The 22,337-nt window shown below is 36.4% G+C and overlaps 3 protein-coding genes and 1 pseudogene across 5 annotated transcripts in view; 3 read left to right on the top strand and 1 right to left on the bottom strand.

Annotated features, from left to right (window-relative positions):
• The window catches only part of LOC113048471 (B-cell receptor CD22-like), a 1,131,192-nt gene that overhangs the window by 427,244 nt on the left and 681,611 nt on the right, over positions 1-22,337 (bottom strand). The window lies entirely within an intron of this gene.
• LOC113048529 (RAD51-associated protein 1-like) lies at positions 470-3,925 on the top strand. Its single transcript, XM_026210395.1, has 10 exons — positions 470-733; positions 972-1,018; positions 1,107-1,248; positions 2,072-2,178; positions 2,268-2,345; positions 2,502-2,573; positions 2,759-2,896; positions 2,999-3,178; positions 3,260-3,397; positions 3,507-3,925. The coding sequence occupies exons 1-10, from the start codon at positions 717-719 to the stop codon at positions 3,632-3,634; spliced, it is 1,047 nt and encodes a 348-aa protein (XP_026066180.1). The 5' UTR covers positions 470-716; the 3' UTR covers positions 3,635-3,925.
• On the top strand, positions 5,025-11,249 carry LOC113048493 (probable polypeptide N-acetylgalactosaminyltransferase 8). Its single transcript, XM_026210343.1, has 11 exons — positions 5,025-5,428; positions 7,152-7,368; positions 7,441-7,607; positions 7,704-7,887; positions 8,085-8,282; positions 8,374-8,488; positions 10,053-10,238; positions 10,355-10,489; positions 10,600-10,695; positions 10,855-11,019; positions 11,109-11,249. The coding sequence occupies exons 1-11, from the start codon at positions 5,236-5,238 to the stop codon at positions 11,247-11,249; spliced, it is 1,797 nt and encodes a 598-aa protein (XP_026066128.1). The 5' UTR covers positions 5,025-5,235.
• LOC113048490 (probable polypeptide N-acetylgalactosaminyltransferase 8) lies at positions 12,439-17,550 on the top strand (annotated as a pseudogene).

Here is a 22,337-nt window from a genome sequence, read left to right as displayed (position 1 = left end):
TTAATCTGCTTTTAACATTTATAAATCTGCTTATAAACATCCCCCCCCCCAATACTATGCTAAGTATCTCTAAACAAGACTTTAATTCGTTTACTGAGAGACAGTATAAACTATTAGAAAAGCAACATAAAACCTTAAAGACAAAAAACCAATAACGTTAATTTAATAAAATAATAATATAATATTTAATATAATAATTTATAAATGAAAGCATTTGGTGTGACGTATTCCCGCGCCCACGCTAAACCAGTGCAGAACCATATCCGCAGATTCGAGATTCTTTGCAAAATGCACAAAAATCTTGTTCTAGGTTGAGCAATTTTCGGTTTTCCTTTCATTAAATAATTAGACAAAAATCTATATATTTTATCCACTACGTAGTGTCAAACTATAAACACAGCGATAGAAAATGTTTTAATGAAATGTAAAATGGTGAATTCAGAGATCGATTTCCGCCGTTTGTTTTCAGGCGGGTTGCGTTTATGGTTTCGTTACATCAGCTCTCACCAAAACAACATTCATATAAAGCTTATGACACAGATGCAGACTTTTTAAGTGACCGTTATGTTTTCAAAAGTACAGTTATAAAAAATTATGATTGCTGGTTGTTCTGCAGCATAACTTTAAGTGAGTTAGATACAAAAGGTTTTTAAAAATCTCCGGTAGTCGTTCACAGGGCATAACTTGACGTTTTATTTTCTCTTTTGACCTAAAGAATGGACCGATCATCCAGGTGTGTATGTTTGTTTTCCAAATACGTCCATAATTTCATTACAAAATACATTTAATGTATACTTTGGTTCATGGTTGTCATGCTACTTTCTATATCTGTGTTTGTTGTTGGATCTGCATGATAGGTGTTTGTCTTTGGCATTTAATATACTGATACTTTCACGAACAATCACTGTGAATTCAGAAAACTTAAATATCAGTTACTTGTTTGAATCAGTCTGTTTTCTACCTGTCTTCAGAGATAAGAAAGCTGTCAACTACGCAGTCTTCCAAGATGATGATGATGGTGAGAGATTTACATTCAGAATATTACTTCAAAATGCTTAGAGCTAAAGCCAAATGTTTTAAAATGTTTACACGATTTTATGTGACAGATGAAGATTTTGCATGTGTGAAGCCTCCTCCCAAAAAACCTCGAACAGCCACCAAAGACCCTAATTCTTCGAGAAACCACAAAACTACAAGTGCATCTCCAAATGAAGTCGCTGATCTAACCAGCTCAGGAAGCAGGAAGAGGTTACCAAAAACACTTTATTACCAATCAGCTCAAATTCATCAATATCCAAATAAATATATATTGTATACTGTGTAATTATACAATTTATATATTAGTTTTTTATAAAATATTTTTTCTTAATTTTTATTTATTTTAAATTGTTACTTCTTTTTATTTAATATTGTATTTGTTTTATTTTTATTACTTTTATTATTTTTTATTTTTATGATAATTTGTTTTAGATTTTTGTTTATTGTTTATTATTTTTCTTTATTTAATCTGTGTGTTTGTGAAAAAGAGGTCAGAATTGTCTTATTATTTTTATTTATTAAAAATGTTTAATTGTTTTTTTATATTGTTTTTGTTTTAATTTGATTATTTTTAATTAATTAGTTACATTTTTATTATTATTTGGTTTAAATATTTGTTTATTATATTTTTTATTAAATCTGTGTTTATGAAAAAGAGATCAGAATTTTCTTATTTTTATTTATTTTTAATTGTTCTTTCTTTTTAATTTTTTTATTTTATAGTGTTTTGTTTTCATTTCACTATTTTTAATTATTTTGTTTATATTTCTATTAATATTTTTTATTCATTTAATCTGTGTGTTTGTGAAAAGAGATCAGAATTTTCTCATTATTTTTATTATATTTTATAAATGAAAGCAGTCTACTGGCTGAGTTATACTAGTCTGAATGTTGAGTTAACACAGTAAACAATATATGTATATATATATATATATATATATATATATATATATATGTATGTATGTATGTATGTATGTATGTCTGTATGTATGTAATATATCACCATTGATTCATGACTGTTGTGTTCTTTCAGGACGTCTGTGGATGATAAACTTTATGAAAGAGAATTAGAGGCAGCTCTGTTGTTATCATTGCTGGACACATCAAGAACACAGGACGGAGAGCCTACAACCAAAACCGGTGAATGTACTACTAGCATAATGAAGCATTGTACAGTTCATTCAGGTAGAGAGCTATATTATACTGTTATGCCTCTCTGTGTTCTGCAGATGATAATGAAAGATCTCAGCCTCTTCAGTGTTCGCCACCGGTTCTTATACACTGTACTTCAGAGGGCAGTCATTTAGGTAGTAATGAATAATTGTTTTGTCTTTTACAAGGCCACAGGCTGATTCTGTCTTCTTTGATTATTTGTACTGATTCTAAATACATATTTACGATGCTTTATTTGACATATTTCCATTGAAAAAACTCTAAAGAAAACTCCCTTGATTTTGATTCAGTTGGCGAAGGTCAGCCTGCTCCAGAATCTCCTCCAGTGCTGTCAAATTGTAGCATTGATGGCAGAAGTTTAGGTAATGCGGGTTTGTTATTAGTCAGACTTTAACAAATTAGCTTTTTTTACTTATTTTTAGACCACAATGAAGCTGATATATATATATATATATATATATATAAACAAGACTTCTATGATTGTTACATTGGTACAATTTGTAATTTTCTATGCATATGCACCTGTTTTTACTGTCCTGTTTTTCAGGGCTGAATCTGATCAGTATAGACGCCTCCCCTACCAGTGTTTCTAAACCGAAGGAAACCTCAAGGAAGCAAAGAAAACCACTGCAGGAGAAGAAGGACAACAGAGACGACGAGGACTACCAGCTTGAGAACACACCAGGTGATCTGAGGACATTCACGCTGTTCATTATTATAGGGCTAGACTCAGTCATACTTCAGATACAAAAATGTGGCCATTTGTTTAAGGTTGTCGCTGTTGCAGATTCAGAGAGTGATGCAGACTTCACTGAAGAAGATGAGAGTGAAGACGAGACATTCACTGTGAAAAAGAAAAAGGCGGCGTTGAAACAAAAGACAGAAAAAAAGGCACCACCGGCTGCGAAGAACAAGACAGAAAAAAAAGACAAAAAGCCAACAAAAGCCTCAAAAGCTAAAAGCTCGGGTATTTTTTTATTTTCTGTTTCTAAATATAGCAGTCTGCTGAAAGATCATATCAGGTGTATAACATCTCTTTCTCTGGCAGCTCCCAGCCCAGCGATCTGTCGGAGTCCTGCTGCTTCTGTGTCTGGACTGAAGAAGACGCCCACTACTCCGCCTCTCTCTAAACCTGCAGCCTGCTCCAGTCCTGCAGGGGCCAGACTGCCTAAGTGGACGCCCCCTGGTGAGAACAAAGACTCAAACCATCACTGTGCAGTTGTGAATTTTTTCCAGAACAGCTCAAAACAGCAAAAGTGGCCTCTTGTAAACTCTGTATAACTCTGTAACTCCAGGTCAGGTTGGTCGGAGTCCAGGCGCGTCTCAGAATGCACATGTGAAGTCTCCCGGACAGGGACTGCGTTTAGGACTTTCCCGTCTGGCTCGAGTCAAACCCCTTCACCCTAATGCTGCTGCAAACTAAGTTAAAACAAGCTTGTTTTAAAGAAACAATGTCATCGAAAGGTTTCGGTAACTCATAGTGCATGGGGCATATCTTGGTTTTCATGGTTTGAGAAAAATGGTAAGAAGTCTGTTTTCAGAATGGATATTTTATACTGAAATGTGTCCAGAATTAAGACCTTTTATTCCTCACTTACAATATTATTTAGGGAAGAAATACCTTTTTTGTTTTGCTTGAAATATATGAATGTCTTTTTAATGGTGTGTTTTAGCTTTGTAAATATCCACTTTTTGATAAATAAAGATTGTGTAATATACTAAAATCAGTTTTACCAAATATTCTGCATCACATTTCATTGTTGCATAGTATGTGCATCACTGGGCTTTTTTAAAACTGTCTGTAAATCTCTCATTATGCTTTATTAGGATAAAACCTAGGTGCATCAGCTCAGATCGATGAGGCCTGCGATCAATCCATTCCAAAGAGAAATACAAAATCTGTATAAATTGATAGGAAACAAGATTTAATCCAATATTTGGTAATAATATAGCATAGCAAGAAATGTATAAACTCAAATTGGGAGCACCACAGAACCAAAAAATATCAGAAAAATTAAAAGGTTGTGAAACCCTAGTCTAATGCAATAACATTAACTAGCAATTTTGGGAAAAAGAAGATCCTGAACACAACATGAGATGTTTTTGTAATGTAATGAAATATGAACCTCCTTGCATTTGAGTATTGAAAGCATCTTATATTTGCTGTAAATTAATGTGTTGTAATCCCTCAGTTAATTGAATTGAAAGTGATGCCTCCATCTAGTGGTTAAAAAGAGCAATGCGTGGAGGAGAGGAGAACTAGAGAAGCTTTTCCTCACCACAGTTATATGGGGTGGACCTTTATGCTTCTTTTGAGCAATATGTATTGTGAAAGCATTGTGCAAGTAAAACTGAAAACCAGTTCATCAGCACTTCGTTCACAGAGTAACTGCAAACAAAAAAAATCTTATAGTTAAAAAATATCCTGTGTAACTTGTAGGTCTTGTTTGCATAACCAGAGTGTTCCCTCATTAATTAACTTGATGTGTAATACTGTGTGCCAAGTCTGTTTAATTAAGGTTTTGAGTACTACATGTTTTTGTAAAATACAAAATTTTTGTGAACAATATTTTGTGAATAAATACAGTGCACATTGTAATTTTGCACTGCCAAGTATATTTGACTTTTCATAGTTTAGTGAACTTCATTTGGGTCATTTACAAAAAAACTAAATAAATATATATATATATATATATGTATGTATGTATGTATGTATATGTATATATATTACATGCATTAATGACTGATATAACAAGTGCAATCTGTAATCATTAAATTAAAGCTAAATAACATTTCAAGTATCCAGTGTTTAACTCTACCAGGATTCAATGTCCTGGTTTTCTCCCTCCCCGTTTTCTTTTGATTAATGTAACCAACATCAGTGTCAAACACTCTGCAAACATTTGTTTCGCAAAAGCTTAAATCGAACAATGTAAACCAGTGCCAGCCTCACAGAGTAACTGACACCTGAAGACGGAAAACATCAAGAAAAGCATTCATGTGATCTTTGATGTTCCGATCATCATGAGAATAAGTTGTGTGAAGGGCTTGTTTCCAGTCTTGTCTGTCGCTGTGGTGTTTCTCTATATGAGCTATGTCAAGAGGGAAATCCAAACTCAAGAGAAGCAGCTCCACCAAGTCCAGCAGAACTTCTCATTACACAGCAAACTTCTTCTTGACAAGCTGGACAAACTAGAGGCTCATTTAATAGCCTTGGGTGAGTATTTAATGTTAAATAATGAGATCAGATGTGCTAAAACACTAGTCACATTTAAATCTAGACTTAAAACTGCATTTATTGAACGAGCACTGTGCAATGTACTATATTTTCACTTTTTTATGTAAAATCATTTTTTAGCTGTTTTAAATTCATTTTAAATAAGTATTTTTTTTAAATAATTTTAAAAAAGTTTTAAAATTGCTTGTTTTATTCTTGTTATTATTTTTCTTCATTATTATTTTACTTTCTTTTATGTAAACCACTTTGAGTTACCATTTTGTACGAAATGTGCTATATAAATAAACTTGCCTTGCCTTGCCTAAATCTTAAGTAATCAAATTTGATATATATATTTGACTCACCCTGACTTTTTTCTGAAACATAAAAGAAGATATTTAGAATTTTTCTTTGACATTTTTTGGGTCCATTCAATGGAAGCATATGTATTTAAAACTGTAAGGTTACCAACAGTCTTAAAATTAAAGGTTCTTTACTGGTTGCAAGAACAACCTTTAACATCCATGGAATATTGTCATTGCACAGAAGATTCTTTATAGTGGAAAAAGTTTCTTCAAAATGTCCTATATTATTATTAAAATTCCTGTAATAACAATTAAAATTAATTATAATAAAAACCTTTAAGTTAACTTTTAATAACTGTTCACTTTATGTTTCTTAATCTATAATGGTCTATGGCATTGCAGTCAAAACCTTCTGGAGCCATTTTTTAGTCTTCAGAACATTCTCTTTTGTGTTCCACAAAGGAAGTAAATAACTTGTTCTATCTGTGATATGAATAGTCACATGAAAACAGATGTTTTCAGTCAGTCATACAAATGTTGAATTTTTATTCATAGTCAGCCATTATTAATGTATAGAAAGCTGTAGGACTATGGAGATAAAGCAAGTTTTCATCTGGTCATGTGATCTCAATGTGTTTGCCAACTCTCTCCATGGAAATATGATTAATATTACTAGGCTAGTGATATGACTTGACAAGTGCAATCAAAAATATGAAAAATAAATAAATTACTGAGTGCACCTTTAGTTTAACATGTACATGCACAATATAATGCCCCTTAACAGAGTGTCTATACACTAAGTGCAAATAGGCCGCCTTGTTGGCAGAGGCTGTTTACGCTAACTTCATACACCAGCGTGTGATTCATCCAGGCAAATCACACAAGACTTCTTTGTAAAACAAGGTAAAACTTGTTTCGTGATGCAAAGAAAATTCTAATCACATCAGAAAAGCATTTATTTTCAATTTAAAAAGTTGATCATAAAATATTGTCTAGGGTTGGGGTAGGTGTAGGGAGGTTTTTATATTGTTCCAATAAGGTGGCATCCATTTAATAATTTTAATTAAATGTAAAATTTACACTCAATAAGTTATTGCATATTTTTTCATAATGTACTACAGTACATTATGAGGTGCAGATAATTGCCACTATTCCCAAGAAGAAGTATACATAGCAGAAAATCCTGCTATTTTTAACATAGAGCTTTTTGACCTTAGTAAATAGCATATAAAAAATTGCTGCTATTTGCACTTCATTTAAATAGGATCTATTACTAAGAAAATATGGTATTTTCACTTTATATAGTTTATATAGCATTTATCGCTATTTGCACTTAGTGCAAATATGGTGGGTTTGTATTAATGTAATCTGAAGCTATTTTTGTTGACAATGATAATTAAAATGAAATATTCTTGCAGAAGATAAAAACCTTAAATCAAGAAATGAGAAGAAACCAGAGAAGAAATCCCCAAAGAACTTGTTCCCAAACTCAAATCTCTTCAAGCAATGGACTGTTGAACTTTCTGAGGATGATCAGAGGAAGGCTGAGGATCTCTTTCAGAAATACGGCTATAATGCCTTCCTCAGTGACCAGTTGCCTCTGGACCGGGAGCTGCCGGACACTCGAGACCACAGGTGAGTTTCAGCGATTTATGGACACGCTCTGAAATTCAACATCCATCTTGATGCATTCATCTATTTCTGTAGATGCATTGGCCGTGAATACCCCCACAATCTGCCCACCCTCAGCGTGGTGCTGATTTATCTGGATGAGGCTCTGTCTGTCATTCAAAGAGCCATTTGCAGCATCATCAACAGAACTCCAGCCCACCTGCTCAAAGAGATCATACTGGTGGACGACCACAGCACGAATGGTTTGTTTCTCTCAAAAAAAAACCCATCCAACCTTCATCTCAGAGGCATATTGTTCACAAAATGAGTTATTAATTCTGGATGTATCTGTTCCACAGAAGATCTGAAAACACAGCTGCATGTTTATATGAGCTCCATCAATGAGAAGCACCCAGGCCTGGTGAAGATGGTGACCCATTCAGAGCAGAAAGGACTTTCCCAGGCCAGAATCTCAGGGTGGAAGGCTGCCACTGGGGATGTGGTTGCTATTTTGGATGCCCACATTGAGGTCCATGTCAAATGGTGTGAAACTGCTCGGCTGACTTAAGTATTAGTTGACTAGTTGATATTCTATTTCTTAAAACATAACACATGCAAAGCAGTTTGTTCATATTGTGAATTGGCTTTTATTTTTTCAAGTTTTAGACATTTTGTTTTGTGTTTTGATTTATTGGTTTAATGGTGTATGAAATATTTCTCAAGTACTCTCTCACTTTTAGGGCAGAGCCTCTGCTTGCACGTATCCAGGCTGACCGTACACTGGTCCTGAGCCCGGTGTTTGATAAAGTCAATTACCATGACTTGCAAGTGACAAAGTATGGAGCCTCTGCTCATGGTTTTGACTGGGCTCTCTGGTGTATGTACGTGGGATTCCCACAGAAGTGGTACAATCAAAATGATCCTTCACAGCCAGGAAAGTGAGTGTGTATTGTTGGTTTAACATTTTATAGTGTCTGTATTCCACCGAAAATTAGTGTTAAAGATCCTTCTGTTCTGTCTCTTCTCCAGGAGTCCCTCTGTGATGGGAATTCTTGTGGTTAATCGTCTGTTCTTTGGCGAGATTGGGACTCTGGATGGAGGGATGGAGGTGTACGGCGGAGAGAATGTCGAATTAGGAATACGGGTAATTCACAAATACGTTGATCACTCTCCTAAATGATACTATATTAAATTCAAATTATACTACTGGTATGTTAAATGTTTGTTCTGATTGACTGATGGACGTTCAGTTACATTTTTCAATAAATGCACAGCTTATAGGCCTAGTTCCCTGTCTGTTGACCGCATTACAGCTCATCACTTTGCTAAATTATTACATTTATTTTGAAGCAAAGGTCCTTACAGCCTTTTACAGCAAATGAATCAAAACCCTAAGACACTGACCAAGCAAACAAATATGACTAACAATAGGATAAAAACAGGTTCCATGTTTTTCGAACAAATTGACCTTTCCTTGACAATAATATATTTTCGATAAAATTGATTCAGAATGGAAAAACTGCATAATATTTTTTAGTAGCGGGGTGGTAATGTTGCTGTTTTTGAAGCAGTCAAACAGTTTTGCTATTAGTAAAGCCCGTGATTTCACCCATAGTTTCCTGAAAAGCATTTTTGAAGCTCAAAGTGGAGGCTGTCATCTTGGCAGCGCGTCAAAGCGTGCCACTCCCGGTTCATCGAAAAGATGGGGGCTGGTTGCGAAAGCCACACCCACCTAGCACGATGGCAGTGTCAGCAGCGGCAATCCACCTGTCACTCAAGTGGCCACGCCCTTAATTATGCAGAACTTTAAGGCTTAATCCATCAAGTATCCCACCGCTGCCAGGACAGCCTTTGGGGCAACTGTGGCTTAATGGTTAGAGACTAGGACTAGTTACCCAAAGGTTACTGGTTCGAGTCTCAGTGCTGACAGGATTTGTAGATGGGGGGGAAGTGAATGAACAGCACTCTCTTTCACCCTCAGTACCCGTGGCTGAAGTGTCCTTGAGCAAGGCACTGAACACCCAGTTGCAAGCAAGAGTCTGCGCAGTAGTGTGGTGAGGTGGAGCTGTGGTGTCAAACTCCCGCCCAAACTCAATCAACCATAACAACACACCCCATTTTTATAGCATCAGATCACTAGCTAAAATTAAACCAAAACAAACAATTTTACATATATCAGGCTGTTAATAACTACTTTAAATGACCAAAACCATATTTCGGAAAATTGTATTTGATGCATAATTTATTTTTTATTTTGACTCAAGGCCCATTCGTTTACATGAAGAGGGCGGGATTTATGACATGTACTGTCTGCAGCCAACCACCGGGGGGGTGATCAGAGAGGTCTCAACTTCAATTTTCAGGAAGTGTGGGGCACACCTGCTACAACTATTTAAGTCTATGAGTTGAACAGACAAGAGTGTTTTTTGAAGGACAAAGTCTTGACAGATGTGTTGAAATAAAACAACTAAACAATGTCTTCTTTAGGTGTTGTAACCGTGGTATAAGTGGAGTAATTTACTATTTGTTTACAAAAAAATAAAGAACATCTTCGGTATAACAGACTTTGGCCTCTTGGTCACATTATTTAGTTGTGCATTGCTTTTCAATAATTTTAATGGCAGTCATCAGCTGTTACCTATATGGTATATTTAAATGGTAGCTGTTTACTGCACAGTGTTGACTTTTTTCCATGTGTTTTGGTTCAGGTGTGGCTGTGTGGAGGAAGTATAGAGATTGTGCCCTGCTCTAAAATCGCTCACATCGAGAGGGCACACAAACCCTACATGCCTGATCTTAGCAGTGTGATGAAGAGAAATGCCCTCAGAGTGGCAGAAGTTTGGATGGATGAATACAAAATAAATGTGAACATCGCCTGGGGTCTTCCCATACAGGTAGATTTAACTAAAAGATTCAAAAAGTGAAATGACTAAAGGGTTTGAGGCTTGAAATTCTCTAGGTTTATGATCTGCAAATGATCATGTGTATCTGTTCTCTCCTGTTCCCACAGAACCATGGGATAGACATTGGTGATGTATCGGAGAGAAAGAAACTTAGAGAAAAGCTAAATTGCAAACCATTTAAATGGTACCTGGAAAATGTCTATCCTGAGTTAAATCCCTTAATTTTTTTAGGTTATGGAGCGGTGAGTGACAAACAGTGCACTATTAAACAAGATAGTCTTGAGTGATCAGTTTTACAGGAAAAAGTATGAAGGATTTGACCTTTAATATGATGTCCTCTCTATCAAAACAGCTGATTAATGATCTGCAAACACGTTTATGTTTGGATAAGGGGACCCTTGAGGAGAACACTCCCATTTTATATCCATGTCATTTCATGGGATCACAGGTAATCAATTCTCCTCTCTTCTCTTCTCTTCTCTTCTCTTCTCTTCTCTTCTCTTCTCTTCTCTTCTCTTCTCTTCTCTTCTCTTCTCTTCTCTTCTCTTCTGTATTAAAACTGTATTTTTGGGGAATATTTGACACACTTCACTATCTCATCACACAGGTATTTTACTATACAGCAAGTGGTGAGATATTTGCGCATCCCCTTCAGGCCCTTAAAAGCTACAAGAACCGCTGTCTAATTGATCCCGGTTCAGGCAGGTTTCCAAAACTGTCCTGGTGTTCAGACACTGAAAAACCAAAACACATGTACTGGGACTTCACACAGGTGAACAAATCATTTCACCCCAAACATTGATGGGGTGCTGTGGTATATATATAAAAAAAAAAAAAAATCATTTTCTTGTTTGTTTTCAGGGACAGGCCATACAGAACAGAGAAACCAAACGCTGTCTGGAGATCAGCGCTGAGCAGAAAGGAAAGTATAAAAATAACATTTTCCTTCAAGAGTGCAGAAACCAACACTGGAAGATACAGAATGTAATTCAGGAGTTCTGAAATGCAAGATATAATCAGTCTATATAAACATATTTGAGATGCTTTTGGTCAATGGGATCACAAGAAGGCAATGGTGTTTTAATCTGTCTCTCTTGACCACTTATGCTTTCTTTGAGGGGAGGTCTATGGGTGGGGCTTTTTTCTGCCCTTTTAATCTAACATTGTGAAATAAACTCATGCAATTTATATATGAACGCAAAAGCAAAGTGACTATGGAAGATAAGAAAAGCAGCTGCTTTCATTTCTGATTTCATTATTGCTACGAGATCATTGTGCTATGTGATTTATAAAATTTTTTTTTACCTTCAACCCAAACATACGATTTTATACGGTGAGATTAAATACTGTCTGGCTTGCACGCTTCAACAACACATCCCATAATGTTTAAGAATTGGCTCAGTAGGCAGGGAGGAAGTGATCTTTAGTGGCAGTTCGAATGCTTTCAGCCACATGAGAGTCTACACTATGAATGCATTTTCAACTACCACTGAAAGTGGTCGAAAGTGGATGAGCTCAAAACGTTTTGGACCCCGTTTACACTTTTATTTAGTGTTGTCCACTTCTGATCAGATTGCCAAAAATGCAGGTGTAAACTGGGCCGCTGTGATGGATCTTAATGTCACTGTAAGTCACTGCTGAATCAGGACATTGAGGACCCAGTTACAGGTTGCATTTTTGAGACAGGTAGGCACTACTGGGGTACTTCAAGTAAATATGTGACATCTAACAGGTTCAGCTTAAACTGTTTGGGAAGCCCTGATAATTTAAGAGCTGCTAAGACTCGAGCATCCCCTGGGCTTCACATAGGACATACAGTTGAGAAACTATATAGATTAATGGAAATGTATGTTTTTTGAAATCATTGTATCTTACTTGAAAAAAAAAAGTCATAGTAGTTTGCCCTATTCCTAATAGCCCACTGTGGGGCATGTTGTCACAGAATGTCAATGTACATTAAAGAAATAGTTCATCCACAAAAAGGTTCTTTCATCATTTACGATCTTCATTGAAACCTTTCCATGTAAACCAGTGACTAAGCATCAGTGATGCTACACTTTTACACAATTACAACAAGCATGACAGGACTAATGACAGAACAACTGCAAATAACGGAAGATCATTTCATCAGACCATGACTAAAAAAAATAAAAACTCTCTGCGATGATAGCCGTATTCGAGTCATCAAATCATGAGAATAAGTTGTGTGAAGAGTTTGTTTCCAGCCTTGTCTGTTGCTGTGGTGTTTCTCTATATGAGTTTAATGAGGAGGGAAATCCAAACTCAAGAGAAGCAGCTCCGCCAAGTCCAGCAGAACTTCTCATTACACAGCGCACTTCTGCTCAACAAGATGAACAAACTGGACGCTCATTTACATGCAATGGGTGAGTTTCTAATATGTTTTGCTTCGGTGTTGTTTTATATCTTGAGTAATTGATGAACACAAATTCTTGCAGAAGAGAGAATCCCAAAAGTGAGACATGAGAAGCCAGCAAAGAAATTGTTCCCAGACTCAGATCTTTTCAAGCAATGGACTGTTGAACTTTCTGAGGATGATCAGAGGAAGGCTGAGGATCTCTTTCAGAAATACGGCTATAATGCCTTCCTCAGTGACCAGTTGCCTCTGGACCGGGAGCTGCCGGACACTCGAGACCACAGGTGAGTTTCAGCGATTTATGGACACGTTCTGAAATTCAACATCCATCTTGATGCATTCATCTATTTCTGTAGATGCATTGGTCGTGAATACCCCCACAATCTGCCCACCCTCAGCGTGGTGCTGATTTATCTGGATGAGGCTCTGTCTGTCATTCAAAGAGCAATTTGCAGCATCATCAACAGAACTCCAGCCCACCTGCTCAAAGAGATCATACTGGTGGACGACCACAGCACGAATGGTTTGTTTCTCTCAAAAAAAAAAACCCCATCCAAATCTCATCTCAGAGGCATATTGTTCACAAAATGAGTTATTAATTCTGGATGTATCTGTTCCACAGAAGATCTGAAAAAAACAGCTGCATGTTTATATGAGCTCCATCAATGAGAAGCACCCAGGCCTGGTGAAGATGGTGACCCATTCAGAGCAGAAAGGACTTTCCCAGGCCAGAATCTCAGGGTGGAAGGCTGCCACTGGGGATGTGGTTGCTATTTTGGATGCCCACATTGAGGTCCATGTCAAATGGTGTGAAACTGCTCGGCTGAATTAAGTATTAGTTGACTAGTTGATATTCTCTTTCTTAAAACATAACACATGCAAAGCAGGGTTGTTTTAGGGTTATCTATAAACTTGTTAATTGGCTTTTATTTAAGAAATGTTCAGGTTTTTTATTTTATTTTTAAGTTTCAGAAATTTTGTGTTGTGTATTGTCAGTTTTTTTAGTATTTGCATTAATTTTAATAGGCTACTTCAAGTAATGACTTAACTGTCTGTCAGTAAACTAAGTATTTGCTCAAATAGCCGAAAATCATGCTCTTTCTTTTTATTTGATTATATATATATTTTTTTACTTATCAAAATTAAGTTTGGTGTGATGGTGTATGAAATATTTTTCATGTACTCTCTCACTTTTAGGGCGGAGCCTCTGCTTGCACTTATCCAGGCTGACCGTACGCTGGTCCTGAGCCCGGTGTTTGATAAAGTCAATTACTATGACTTGGAAGTGACAGAATATTTAACCTATGCTCATGGTTTTGACTGGGCTCTCTGGTGTATGTACGTGGAATTCTCACAGAAGTGGCACAATCAAAATGACCCTTCACAGCCAGGAAAGTGCGTATAAGATATAACTGAATTAATATGTTCTCAATTTTCTTAATCAGATTTTCGTAACAGATCCGTTGTCTTCCTGTTCTCCAGGAGTCCCTCTGTGATGGGAATTCTTGTGGTTGATCGTCTGTTCTTTGGTGAGATTGGGACTCTGGATGGAGGGATGGAGGTGTACGGCGGAGAGAACGTTGAATTAGGAATACGGGTAATTCACATGCACATCAAATCGATTGAGCATTCTCTTAAATTATTAAATTATATTATACACTGTAAAAAATAAGTGTAATTTTAACTGTAAAATTTTGTAAAAACGCTACGGAAAAAAACTGATAATAGGTTAACAGTAAGTTCCCATGCTATATACAGGGAAAAACTGTAAAAGATCTAACAAAGCATTTAATGTAAATTTACAGTAAAATTCTGTTAATTATACAGCTTTTAGAAGTAAAAAAAGAACAAATCAATGTATAATTTACAGTCTAAAACTGTAAACTGATATTCCCAGAATTCCCTGCGTGACACTCCACGTTTGAAAGTATTTTGTTTAAATAATCATGTTTTTAAATAGTTCTTGTTATCAGTTATGTACATTTGAGCTTTATGTTACATCTTCTGTTGCTTAATGAAAGTTTTTTGCATTATTTAAGTATCACGTGTGTTACCATGATGGTGTTTTGTGTTTCCATAAATGTGCACCTTCTATATGTTAATATATACTTCTGCTTGTGGTGAAGCTACTTGTGATGAGCTTTGATACTTCATGTGGCTTTCTCTTATACAGTACCATCTTTATTATTATGGTGGTTGTCAGTATTTTCAAGGTACAAAACAGATTTAATTTTGTGTGTTGTTGAATTTACTGGTTTATATTCACATTTTCTTGTTTGTAAATTACAGCTTTATATTGTAAAATTAACAGTTTTTGACGTAAATGTGTTTACAGTTTTCTGTATTTTTACAAAATTATTCTGGCAACCACAGCTGCCAAAAAGTTTTTGTAAAAACAACAAGAAATTTTTTACAGTGTACTTTATATATTATACTGTATGTACATAGTATGCATAGTGCACACTGTTTGAGTTTTTCTTCCATGTGTTTTGGTTCAGGTGTGGCTGTGTGGAGGAAGTATAGAGATTGTGCCCTGCTCTAAAATCGCTCACATCGAGAGGTCACACAAACCCTACATATCTGATCTTAGCAGTGTGATGAAGAGAAATGCCCTCAGAGTGGCAGAAGTTTGGATGGATGAATACAAAATAAATGTGAACATTGCCTGGGGTCTTCCCATACAGGTAGATTTAATTAAAGGGATAGTTCACCAAAAAAGAAGATTTGATGTCTATCTGCCTACACCCAGGGCATGCAGGATGTAGGTGATTTTATTTCTTCAGTAAACACAAACTGAGATTTTTAAGTGAAACCGTTGCAGTCTGTCAATCTTATAATGTAAGTGGACAGGAATCATGGCTAAAACACACACACACACAAAAAAAAACTATACACAAACAAAACCAAATGAAACCCTGCGGCTCGTGATGATTCATTGATGTGTAAAGACACAAAACGATTGGTCTGTGCAACAAACTGAAAAGCATTTATATCGTTTTTTATCTCTGATTCGTGATCCCAATCCACTTACATTATAAGACTATTATATAACATTATATGACAGTTTCAGTTAAAAATTTCAGTTTGTGTTCTACTGAAGAAACAAAGTCACCTACATCTTTGATGTCATGGGGGTAAGCAGATAAACATAAAATTTTAATTTTTGGGTGAACTATCCCTTTAAAAGATTTAACCCCTCAAATTCTGGATTTTTAAGGCCATTTCTAAAGCTTTGTTTCCACCTAGCGGTACAGTTCAGTACAAAAGCCTATAGTACAGTATGCTATTATTTCCATTTACATTTCCATTGTCAGAAGTTGTGTATGGTACAAAAATAGCGAACTGGTCTGTACCACTTTTTTGGGACCCTTCCATTGTACCGTGCACAGTAGTCCAGTATCTGAAAGGTTGAAGCTAGACTTACTGGAGAACGTTGATTGGTTGACAGAGAATCATCACTAGCGCGTGCTACAAGGGGAATGACAACACATGGTGAATGAAGCATCTCCTTCACTTGCTCCGCCATCCTGCTCATTCATATTGGGTTTGTTTACATCAGAGTGTGCAAACACAAAAACACACAGACAATGTCATGCTTTCGTCTTCGCAAGAGATTGTCATTCATCACTACTTTCCAGCATACACCACGTATATAGAGTAAGGGTGCTGTTAGTGGTGGAAACGCGAGCCATATCAGGGTGCCCCATCCCGAATCATACTCTACTATTCTATACTGTACTGTACCGCAACGCTCGGTTTGAAACGAGGCTTCACATTACCAAGGTGTTCATTCTACCCCACAGAACCATGGGATAGACATTGGCGATGTATCTGAAAGAAGGAAACTGAGAGAAAGGCTGAAATGCAAACCATTTAAATGGTACCTGGAAAATGTCTATCCTGAGTTAAATCCCTTAATTTTTTTAGGTTATGGAGCGGTGAGTGACAAACAGTGCACTATTAAACAAGATAATCTTGAGTGATCAGTTTTACAGGAAAAAGTATGAAGGATTTGACCTTTAATATGATGTCCTCTCTATCAAAACAGCTGATTAATGATCTGCAAACACGTTTATGTTTGGATAAGGGAACCCTTGAGGAGAACACTCCCATTTTATATCCATGTCATTTCATGGAATCACAGGTAATCAATTCTCCTCCCTTCTCTTCTCTTCTGTATTAAAACTGTATTTTTGGGGAATATTTGACACACTTCACTATCTCATCACACAGGTATTTTACTATACAGCAAGTGGTGAGATATTTGCGCATCCGCCTCAGTCCCTTAAAAACAAAATGAACCGCTGTCTAATTGATTCCGGTTCAGGCAGGTTTCCAAAACTGTCCTGGTGTTCAGACACTGAAAAACCAAAACACATGTACTGGGACTTCACACAGGTGAACAAATCATTTCACCCCAAACATTGATAGGGTGCTGTGGTATAAAAAAATCTTTTCTTGTTTGTTTTCAGGGACAGGCCATACAGAACAGAGAAACCAAACGTTGTCTGGAGATCAGCGCTGAGCAGAAAGGAAAGTATGAAAAGAACATTTTCCTTCAAGAGTGCAGAAACCAACACTGGAAGATACAGAATGTAATGCAGGACTTCTGAAATGCAAGATATAATCAGTGTATATAAAAGCAGCTAAAGTAAAAAATGTGAATGCAGCTATTAGCTGAAAGAGATGGTGTTGTAAAAGTTTTTTTTTTTACTCACCTACCCTATTCCTATTAGCAAGTTATAGGACATGTTGTCACATAATGCCAGTGTTTATTAAACCAATAATGCATCCAATAATTACAATTCTCTCATCATTTACTGAGCAGAAAGTCCAGACTGTTGTTTTTCATAAAACAAAATTAAATCCATATTATATAGCACTGCTGGAGCATTTCAAATCTGTGTGGAGTCTTAAATCTGCGGCGATCTCAACCGACTGACAGATGCCAGCTTAAAAATGACGCTCAGGACAGTTGATGGGTGAAAGCTTATCATTTGCACGTGTTTTTAAGCCTTGACAAAACATTCAAAATAGTTTAAAGCATTCAAACACAAGACGCAGAAAAACTTTTGCTCTTATAACAATAAATACATAAAACTTATGTCAAAATATCGTCTTGGAGAGTATTCTCGAAAAAAACTGTTTGTTATGTCTTAAGTGAAAGTAAACAGTGGAGAAAGAAATCGGATGAGCATCATTTTAATGGATGCATTGTCTCTTAAAGTGACCGCGCCTAATTTACTAGCTGCAGTAATCCGAGAAGATGAAAGAAAGAAAATCACTCTCTGCTCTTGACTAAATTACTTCGTAGTTTTAACAAGAATCCACAGTCAAACCAAAAATTATTCAGACACCAGATATATTTTTTTATATTTGGGTCCAGGACACTATAGTTCATTTATGTGAGTATAGAAAAACAAAGTAAACTGTGACATATTATACCCAAAGATTCTTCATACAGTAGACTACCAGTAAAATTGATCAAAAAAAAAAAAAAAAGATTTTGGGACCAAACAATTATTCAGACACTTTGACCTGACTATATGTTTTGCTTAAGTGTTATTTCTTTAATTGCTAATACAATATATTATAATAACAGTTTTGGTCGATTGTAATCCATTACCTTTCTATCAAAGTTATCTGACATTATCAAGATGAATTTGTTCTGACACAGTTTAACTCTGAGTTCTTGTCATTTTAGTACCATTTTCTAAACTAAAGCAAATAAACTGTGATAATTTGAGAAATGTTGAAGGTGTCTGAATAAATTTTTGTTTGACTGTATACTTTTATTTTTTTTTTACATTGAAGAGTATGCAGTTCTATTTTACCTATATTATTTATTTTGTGTACCTGGACACCTACAAAACGTAAACATTGTGTAAATAGCACAAATAAATAAATAGAGTGAACATAAAAATTAAATAATTTCAAACAGGGCCCACTGGTAAAACCTGCACCGGGGCCCTGCAAACCCCAGCCATAGCTGAGGATCTCTTTCAGAAATACGGCTATTATGCCTTCCTCAGTGACCAGTTGCCTCTGGACCGGGAGCTGCCGGACACTCGAGACCACAGGTGAGTTTCAGCGATTTATGGACACGCTCTGAAATTCAACATCCATCTTAATGCATTCATCTATTTCTGTAGATGCATTGGCCGTGAATACCCCCACAATCTGCCCACCCTCAGCGTGGTGCTGATTTATCTGGATAAAGATAGAAAAAGTGACTCAATGTTAAATTCTTCTTGTTTCTCATTGGCAATCATGCTGTTCATCTGATGTTGCTAAGTTCTATTAAGAGTGTAACTGGGGTATGCAGTATATTCATTATGAGTAACAGATCAGTCTTTTGTCTGTTTTACAGGAGTCCCAAAATTCCTGTGGTTGATTGTCTGTTCTTTTGTGAGATTGGGACGGGTAAACCACACTCAAATGCAAACATGTTGATCATCCTCCTACATAGTATACTATATTTACATAGTGGCCATGGTAAACTGTGTTGAGTTTCCATGTGTTTTGGTTCAGGTGTGGCTGTGTGGAGGAAGTATAGAGATTGTGCCCTGCTCTAAAATCGCTCACATCGAGAGGCCACACAAACCCTACATGCCTGATCTTAGCAGTGTGATGAAGAGAAATGCCCTCAGAGTGGCAGAAGTTTGGATGGATCAGTAAGAAAATGTTTCACATAGCCTGGCATATTCCAGTAGAGGTATCATGAAAGAAATCCACTTTTATCATCTGTTGGACACATAACCAAGAGAGTGCTATTTCTTCTGTTGACATCAATTTAATGCTTTGACAGGCTGACTTAATGTTTGTCTACCAAACATTTGTGATGTGGATAGGGATATAATTTGAACTTTGTCAGCGTTTTGCTTGAATAGCTGTTTGCTTATCATTTAACCAGTCAAACCAGTGATGTATTGGAGAGAAAGAGAATGAGAGAGAGAGAGAGAGGCTGAAATGCAAACCCTTCTAATGGTATCTTGAAAATGTAGACTCTGAAGATCAGAAAATAATTGTTGTGTAATTGATCCCAGCTCAGGCAGATTTCCAGATTTCCATGCTAAAAGTTTAAAGCAGCACAAAAAGCCTAGATAAATCATGACCTAGAAAGTACTTTTAATGCCAAAATAAAAATATCCCTGCATGCAAAACATTGCATGTTCAGATACATTTTAGGATATTCCTGGTGTTTTGTCTTGTTTTCAGGGACACGCTTTACAGAACAGAGAGACTAAACACTGTCAGGAGATCAGTGCTGACCAGAAAGGAAAATATGAGGTTTTAATTTAGGAATCGGACAAAGATCTGTACCTGTTGATAAAGGGGAAAAGTGCAACCATAAATTATTCTTCTACATAACTAAAATGACTTTTCAAATGAAAATATGTGAATAAATAAATCTTGTTTCAAGTAACTAGTAAAATAATGCATTGCTTTTCACGAGTTCACACTTACATACAATTGGGAGGGTAAGATTTAATGCGTATTTGGCGTGCTGTCCGGAGGGAGGGCTCTGAGCTCGGAGTTCGGCCCGAACCCAGAGTACTCCCCCCTACCCTATGTAAGTGGTTTAGGATTAGAAGTGTGGAGAAGGGGTGGTGGGGGGATGCTGCGAGACTGTCAAATGAATTGAGGTGAGACTGCTGTATATATACACCTCTTACCATTGATTGCTGAGTGCTCTCCACCTGTGTTAATTATCTGCTCGTGCTTCTCCCGAACTTTGTTAATAAAACATCATTTAAATGCACAAGAAAATATATTTTTCAAATAAGTAACACCAGTTACTTAGTTTTCCCATTTATTCACTGACACCTCTCCTGTCCCCATGTTGAGAAAGATTTGGAGTGAGGTGCAAAGGTATTTCCTTCAGACTGAGGCTTTTTCATTTCACTTTGGTGTGAAAGTGCCTTTACAATTGCTTAAAATATAACTTTGGAGCATTTCCAGCCCAGGTGACAAAAAGTATACAAAAGTAATGCAATGCATTACTTTAAATAACAGTAACACTTTTTATGGAGTAAAGCAATTTGTAAAGCAATATTGTAATGCGTTACTTTTAAAAGTAACTTTTACTTTTACGAGTGCCTCTCGTATAGCACAGCACTGAGAGGCTGAGCACAGACTCACTGATCAGAGCGAGAGCGTCGCGAAATGTCACAAAAGGAGTGTGTTTTTGGTTGCCAGGGCAAGACAACCCTGCACAGATTACCAAAAGAGAAACAGCATTAAGGGACCAGTGGATGGAGTTTATTTTTACAGTTGTACAAGTTGTGCAAGTGTTTTTGTTTGTTCCCTGCATTTCGAAGATGCTTGTTTTACAAACAAGGCCCAGTTTGACGCAGGATTTGCACATCGTTTATTTCTTAAGGATAATGCGGTTCCCACGAAAAAGGGTCACGATCGTGTGTTGGAACCGCAGGCGGTGAGTAAAACTGCTTCAAATATCTCTGTGTTGTTAACTTAGCTATCAGCGCGTAAGCACATCAAGTAAACAACATGCGATGTTGTCATCAAACTGCACTTTCCACATGTACAGCTTAAAAAAAAACAAAAAAACAAAAAAGACGACATAAAGTGGAACTTAGTCATTTTCCAAAACCGCTAAGCAAATATATACAGTTTCAGTACATACCACATAGAGAGTGATTGCTGATTCTGCTCTTGTTCAATTTCAGCCTCTGGATCTGATTCTGGATCATAAATATACGCTGAATCTGACTGTAAGCCATGGTTTGTTTTGGATGTGTTTTTCCTCACAGTAATGTCACAGCTGCCACACGCTCTCAACGCAAAAGCTTACTGGCGCTCGTGATTATTTAGCTCCGGCCACACGTCACGCCCCTAGCCGGTCGTGTTTTTCCGGGAAAAATCGGTACAGACTATCTTTCTCTTATGAATATTATAAAACTAAAGACTTTTTGGAGTTATGAAGGATGCAGTACTACTCTATAGGTACTCAAGATTAACAGGATATTGAGTGAAAACGAGCATTTCACCCCCCCCTTTAAATAACAGATCATCTAACACTCCTGTTCACATCTGAACCATCCACATCTAAAAACAAACATCCACAGCACACCTGTTCAAATCTGTTATTGTACAACTAACTTTAACTGTTAAACAACTTAGAGATGGACGCTTTGAAACACTACTTCATTTGTTTTTTGAACCAGTGGTTCAAACTGGCAAATTCACACAATTTCAGTAAATGAGGCTATGTTCTCATGAACTAATGTCTATTATGACATACTTCTAGAAATCTGCATTTGCATAATGAAAAGGAAGAGTAGTGTTTCACTGGCACATTTAAACAAGCAATCAATAAAACAAAACAAATACTGTATTATAGAATATATTATGCAGACTTAATTTTGAATGGTATTTGATTAGGATGACAATCAGTTTTCTTTTTATAAATGGATTAAAATGTCCAGGTTTTCTGTGTTGATGTGCTCTCTACAGTCTTTATTCATTATGCACAAATATTTGCATTGCTTTGACCGTTTTCTGTAGGTCTCACACCCCAAGACTGTACAGTGCCTGCACGCTATTGTTCAAACTACTATTCAGTCATTACTTTCAGCAAGTATGAAAACAATAGGAAAACAAACAGTGCATTCAAAATCCCGTACTGACTGAGTAGGTACTACATTTGAATTAGAATTTAATTCACGACTGCTAAAGTAAATTCTAGTATGAAT

The sequence above is a fragment of the Carassius auratus genome, chromosome 29 (genome assembly GCF_003368295.1).
Source record: "Carassius auratus strain Wakin chromosome 29, ASM336829v1, whole genome shotgun sequence".
In the NCBI taxonomy this organism is placed as follows: Eukaryota; Metazoa; Chordata; class Actinopteri; order Cypriniformes; family Cyprinidae; genus Carassius; species Carassius auratus.
Note: the sequence above shows the minus strand (reverse complement) of the source record. Positions and strands in the feature narration are given on the sequence as shown.